The sequence below is a fragment of the Pediculus humanus genome, genomic scaffold, assembly GCF_000006295.1.
Source record: "Pediculus humanus corporis 1103172108240 genomic scaffold, whole genome shotgun sequence".
Classification (NCBI taxonomy): Eukaryota; Metazoa; Arthropoda; class Insecta; order Psocodea; family Pediculidae; genus Pediculus; species Pediculus humanus.
Genome location: NW_002987810.1, coordinates 70,974 through 77,760, shown reverse-complemented (window position 1 = coordinate 77,760; position 6,787 = coordinate 70,974). Strand labels below are relative to the sequence as shown.

Genomic DNA, 6,787 nt, shown 5'->3' with positions numbered 1-6,787 from the left:
TTGAAAATTCTAATAAACAATATAAATTTTGATTTTTTAAATCATTTGATTCAATATATTCCGAAATGTATTTATATTCTTTTTTTGAATCAAATTCCTCAGATGCACCATCTACAAAAAAAAAAGTAATAGTAATAGTAATAAACACAACAATTTGAAAAAAAAAAAAAAACCTCACAATAATTAATCTGTACCTGAATTTTTTTCACATCCGAATAAAGTTATTTTGGCTATGACATTTTCATATCCTACATTAATATGAAAATTTGATTTTGAACATATATCACTTTTGTAATATTTAACTTTATTAAAATCAATAATGGCTGCATAAATTTTAGGCAAGTAATTTAATTCGCATGCTAAACCTCTTTCTAATGTTTTCGGATCAAATTTTGTTACACATATTCCAGCTCTATCGCCTTGCATTATCGAATCTACTGGAGTTTTAAACATTTCTATTGATTTAATTTTACGAGTTAAAGCTATGGAAGGAATTTCGATGTCATCATTTACTTTTGCTTTTCCCTGGAGAACTGTACCTAAAATTTAAATTTTTTTAAAAGTAACAAAATCAAATAATTTTTTCAAATTATATTTGTAAATACTGTATTGCAAATGATTTGATTTTAAACAGTGTATGTAATAAAAGTAATGATAAAATACATTTCACTTACCTGTTAGTATGGTTCCTTTACCCTTTAATGCAAAACAATGATCAACGGCAAACAAAAATGGCTTATCGGCACTTCGTTCAGGAATGAATGTTGCTTTTAATAATGCATCTGTTAATTCATTTGTATCATTGTTTAATGCAGAAGCAGTTACTATGGGGCATCCCTTAAAAATTGTGCCATTTAAAGTTAATTCTACTTTTTTTTTTAATTTTTCTATTGAATTTTTATCTTTTAATAAATCAACCTGAAGAGTTATTAAAAAATAAATAAATTTAATTTTTAAAAAAATTTAAGTGATTATCAGTACATTTTGAAAACTCTTTACCTTATTTAACACTGCAATCATTTTTTTATTCATAATTTCACCAAGTATAAGGCATTCTGATGTTTGAGTTTGAAATCCTTTAAATGCATCAATAACCAAAATCATCAAATCAATTATATGTGAGCCACCAATAATTGTTTTTATTAATGATGCATGACCAGGACAATCAACTAAGGTATACTGAACTTTGTCGAAAAGTGAGTTGGTTAAATGAGAAGGTACAGGTGCACTAAATGAACTAAATCCTAAATCTAATGTTATACCCCTTTCTTGTGATTGTGGGTCTTTATCAAAAGCAGCAGTACTAGAAATACTGCTTAAAGCTTTTGCAAGAGATGTTTTCCCAGAATCTACGTGACCCAATAGTCCTACATTGAAATTAAGAATTTTCATTTCGATACTAAAATAAATAATAAAAAAATTTATATGTAATTTGGAATACTAAAAATTTCTAATAAAAAAAATTATTATTTTCATTAAAACTAAATAAATTAATTTATAATAATTAAAAAATTTATTAATAATAAAAAAAAAAAAAATTTAATATCCTACTGAATTTAAATTATATTCAACATCTTAGCATTTAAAAATGTAAACACAGTTTAACGTATTATAGTACAGTGTTACCAACATAAAATTTTTTTCTTTTTAAATTTTGAATTTTTATTCTATGAAAGAAAATAGTTTAAAGGATTTTTCACAATAATAAAAAAAAAATTTAAAAAAAAAAAGAAAAAAATCGAATTATTTATTATAAAATTTTATTCCAAAAAAATAAAATATTATTATTTTGTTTCCATCATTTTGTAAAAAATACTCATCATTTTTAAAAAGAAATAAATAAATTTATACCTGAAAAGATATTTTAATAAAAAAATATTAATTTAATTATAACTCAACACAAACATTTTTATATTTTAAAAATAACCGTTGAGTTTAAAAACAAAAAATTTTTTAAAGTGAATTAAAAAAAAATAAATAAATAAAACGATAAACAATACAATGAGCAACTAATTTTCTTTTTCTTTTTTTTTTTTTTTCTTTCATTAAAAATTAAATAACCTACCATTTGTTTATTTTCAAATTTTACCGTGCAATAAATAATTTTGATGGATTCAATTAAGAAGAAGAAGAAGAAAAAAAAATGGATGTAATTCAGATGTAACTTCACTTTCACTTTTGCAAATTTTTTTTTTTTTGTACTTTTATATTTTTTCACTTCCTTTTAATTATTAACAATGCCAGACATATATATATATATATTTTTTGATTTATTTGGTTTTTTTTTTTTTACATTTACATAATTTAATTTAATAAAATGATTGCATTCAAATATTAATGCAGTCATATAAGAATTATTTTTTTTTTTTTAATAAGGCACGTGAATGTCTTCCGTAGATCTTTTACGACATAAAGAGCGGCACAATAATGCAAAGCAAATAATTGCAAAACAAACACCTCCTGCAGCTCCTAATCCTACAGCTAACCAACTATCATTTTCTGTTTCTGTGCTTATGCATAATTCAGGATGTTCGTCGCCGCTCGGACCTCCTGTATCAGGTTATAAAGAAGTATTAATTTTATAAAACGACATTGAAATTAATTTATAAAAATAAAATTATCAACCTGTTATGTTAGGACAATTTGCTACACCGTTGCAAACAAGTCGAATCGGAATACATAATCCAGAATCTCCGGGACAGGGAAACTCGCAACCGTCATCTGTAGTTTCCTGTAAATTTACATAGAATTATTTGTAACGTAAAAAAATTTTTTAGGGATTTTACACAGTAAACGTCTATGAGGATTATAAGTAATAAATTAAAAAAAAAAATCACCTCGAGTTTAGTGAGACGGGAAGTTAACAAACCCGCTGAATTTCTATCAACGTGAAATAATTCGGTCCAAGCAATTTTAAATGCCGCTCTTGCTGGAGTTCCAGTGCCTTCAAATTCGACAAAAACAGCTCTATGATCGAATTCTGATAAACCTTGACTTAATTGCATCGATGTCAATATGGGCATATCTTTAAGTGCGCTAACATTTTCTCCGCAAACGGTTAAAATCGGTTCCACTTTACCTATTTTAAAAATTAAATTTTGGAAAATGTTTTAAAGTTGAAAAAAAAAAACGTGTGTAAATAAAAAATTTTCAAAGTAGTAAGTTACTGGGTAAATAAACTCTTAATTTTCCATCGTCACAGTTTCTGGATGTAAACATGAATTTATCAAAGTGAAGCCAAATATCTCTGTTCTCATTAACTCTAATTTCCCACAGGCATCTGAGGTAGCGGGGAGGTTCAACAAAACCAAGAGCTTCGTAATGAGGGAAATGAAGTTCACCATCTGTTGCCGGCAAAAGTATTGAAGGCCCACATAAAGGCCCGTGTACGAATTCGTATCTTTAATTTAAAAGAACATTTAATTAATTAATTAATTATTTAACAATTAAACGCACGAAACCATTTTATATTTTCTTTTAAAAAAAAAAATTACCTCGCTTCAAATAATGGCGTGGAATGTTTAAAATAACTACTCGCTGCATGAGTTCCTTCAACAATTAACTGCATATTTAAATTTTCACCTTTTGAAATGATCGTTTTCACACTTTTACCTGAATAAACAGAACTATTTTTGCAAAGACACGATGCTCCGGGCGTATGAAAAACTGATGTATTATTTTGAGGTTCCCAAATCAGTAATTTATCCAAACGTTCTTCCCAACATTCCGTGCAAGGAGTATTATACGGATGATCCTAAAAATGATTACACGTATCAAATATTACCCTTATTTATTATTATTTTAGAAAATTAAAATATATAACGCCACACAATATTTTATTCAAACCGACATTTATTTAAACTTACTTTAAAGTTGATTGATTCAACTGTTAGGACAATGCGGGCATACAGTCTTTTATCTGTTATAAATCTATAGAGGCATGTTATGTCTTGATTTGCGTTTCCTTGTCTTTTATAAACCAAAGTGTTATACGGTGATCTTAAAATACCTTTTGGATGTTTCCAACTTGGAAAAACTTCGTCGCAAGCTGTATTCGGTACTCTTTCTCCAGATGACGTATTATTAAAAAAATCATAATGTGCCCAATAATATAAAGATGACCTGTAGACAAATAAATTTATAGAAAAAAAAAAACTCGCAATTTAAAAAATTTCTTTTTTCCTTATTCTCCATGTTAATCGTATTATTTAACATAAAAAAAATCAGTTTTCTAAAGAAAACGGACTTAATTTCAAATTCAATTTATTTTTAAAATAAGAAATAAAAAAAAAATAAAGAGAAAAGGATAAAATTTAAATTAAATAATACTATTATTATTATTATTTAAAAGAGAGAGAGAAAAAGGAATTGAAATTAAAAATTGTTAAATTTTAAGTCACGTCACGATGAATATATATATATATACCGAAAATATTCAAAATGGTTTCCAAAACATTGATCTGTCACCCACTAGCTCTTTTTCTCTCTCTAATTTATTTTCATTTTTAACTCCTTATTTCTGTCGTAAATTAAAAAATTATATTATTTATTTAATGTGTTTTTAAAACTGTTTACTAACCCTGAATAACTTCCAGTTTTACTTTCGAAACGTACGAATAATGCGTTTCCGGTTGAAACGAAATCATGTTTTTCCATTGCTCTTGAAAACGTGTCACAAAATGTTTTTATTATTTTAGAATCATCAGGCCAAGAAGAATCGTAAAGAGTTAATGATTCTCCGCAATCTCCTTCGATCGGTGATATCGGAGATTCAATTCTATTTATTCTAAAACTGTAAAAATTTTTTTTTTTATACATAAATAAAAACTCCATTTTTAAGAAAAAAAAATAAAAAAATAAAAAATTGAAAAAAAATTATCATCAACCTTGGAAAATACAATCGTACGATTTGATTTTTTTGTCCCAACATGAGATAAGTGCATGACGTGTGTGGAGGATACCAATGTGCCACCGATAAAAATATACCCTCAGAATCCCTTGATTGTGTTAACGCTTCGCTTGTTAATATCCAATTACACGTGCCATTTTTATAACCTTAACATTTTATTCTCTTTTTAAATTTATCGATTAAAAATAAAAAAAAAAAATATTATTATTATTATTATTATTACCAGCTGTTTCAACGTGTCCGGGCCAATTACCAACGTTAAAATGAAATCCTGTATTAAGTAATGGACCAGCTGGAGAACTAACAAATTCAACAAATAAATCTCTTCCAGTTCCGATAATTGAATAAGGAAATTTACCCATACCGCAAAAAGTACCTATGACCGGACTCGATTCGTTTGTTCCATCAAATATTTTTATGTAATCATATGGACAATGTTGCGAACCTGATTATTTATTTATTTATTATAAATAATTAAAAATTGTTTAAAAAAAAAAAAATGTTACGAGTAAAAAATAAATGAATAAATGTTAGAAACCTGAAGAAATGGATCTCATTGGGCAGGTCATTATGTTTTCACACCTTTGACCGTCAATATTAAATTCTTCATTTTCAATGTAAAGTTTAATAAAAGGCAGCCTGGTGTTCAAATGGTATTTACAATGCAAATTTCTAGGATAAATTCCAGGATAAGCTGGAGATTGAACGTAACACGTTTGTAATTTACAATCTTCAAAACTTCTTTCACAATAACTTCTAAATTATTCAAACAAAAAAAAAAATTAAATTACTTTTTTTAATTAAAGTAATAATTTTTTTTGGCGCGCGTTTTTTTTTTTTTTTTGCTGTTACTCACCCTCCGGATGAATCAACTTTTCCTCTTCTGTTTGGATAAAGCTCTGGATGTTGACCGTATCGCAGGTAAACTTCGTAGGGTTGTTCTGCTCTCGTATCGAAACTAAAATATGTTTGGTCTGTAAAATTATCCGTGTAGAAAACAAGTTTAACAAACGAAGTTTCCGATATAAAAGTTTGCGGTTGTTCAATTTCTCCACAAAATAAACCAGGTTCTTTTCTATTTGATACGTCGGTTCTTTGATTACCGTCAATTATCTTAAAGAAAAATTTAATAATTTTTTTATTAATTAATTACTATAATTTCCGGTTTTTATTTTTTTTCGTTCGTTTAAAAAAAAAAAAAAATTTAATGTAAAAAAATACAAGGCGACGTGTAAAAAGAAAAACAAAAAACAAAAAAAAAATTTAATTTTACAAATTACTTTAAAATCTTTCTTCTAAGAAGAATTATAATTATATTGAAATTAGTATATAAAAATTATTTTTCTTATGTTAATTTATAAAAGTTTTTATTAGTTGAATATATAAATACGATTCGAAAATTTTCCAACGTTGATTACTAAACAAATGTTTTTCGGTTTGAAAAAAAAAAAAAAAAATAATAATAAATACATCAAACGCGTTTCATTAAATTTTTAAAAAAAATTACTAATTATTTTAATTATTACGTAATTAATTACCGTCGTTTTTGACTCAAACATATTCACGTCAGTTTAAAAAAAAATTGTGTTTTTTTTTTAAATTCGTTTAAAATTTACACTTAATTAATTATTTAAATTTCAACCCTTGTTTTAAGTTACCCCTTTAAAAAATTTACCACCGTAATATTAAATATTTAAAACGTCCTGTTATATTCGGTTCGTTCTTTATTTTTGTAAGTAATGAACAAGCACTTAAAACTATCACTAAACTAATATTAATAAACAAGAACTTATTACAGCTAGACTAAAAATCAAATGAACCAACGCCAAGCTGTGTAGCTTGCCTATATTACTTTGGTCTTTCGTCAGTCAACTGTTT

The 6,787-nt window shown here is 26.1% G+C and overlaps 2 protein-coding genes across 2 annotated transcripts; both read right to left on the bottom strand.

Moving 5' to 3' along the window:
• Positions 1–183: 183 nt before the first annotated feature.
• Positions 184–1,392, bottom strand: Phum_PHUM460130 (Selenocysteine-specific elongation factor, putative; the record flags this gene model as incomplete). Its single annotated transcript, XM_002429995.1, has 3 exons — positions 184–539; positions 675–918; positions 1,000–1,392. 3 exons carry the CDS (start codon positions 1,390–1,392, stop codon positions 184–186), a joined length of 993 nt encoding a protein of 330 aa, XP_002430040.1.
• A 976-nt stretch (positions 1,393–2,368) lies between these two features.
• Phum_PHUM460120 (uncharacterized protein) lies at positions 2,369–6,468 on the bottom strand (the record flags this gene model as incomplete). Its single annotated transcript, XM_002429994.1, is given in 13 exon segments — positions 2,369–2,550; positions 2,626–2,731; positions 2,838–3,079; positions 3,168–3,400; positions 3,495–3,612; positions 3,628–3,754; positions 3,867–4,122; positions 4,580–4,792; positions 4,887–5,055; positions 5,133–5,354; positions 5,448–5,665; positions 5,766–6,022; positions 6,448–6,468. The coding sequence occupies 13 exon segments, from the start codon at positions 6,466–6,468 to the stop codon at positions 2,369–2,371; spliced, it is 2,364 nt and encodes a 787-aa protein (XP_002430039.1).
• Between the last annotated feature and the right edge of the window lie 319 nt (positions 6,469–6,787).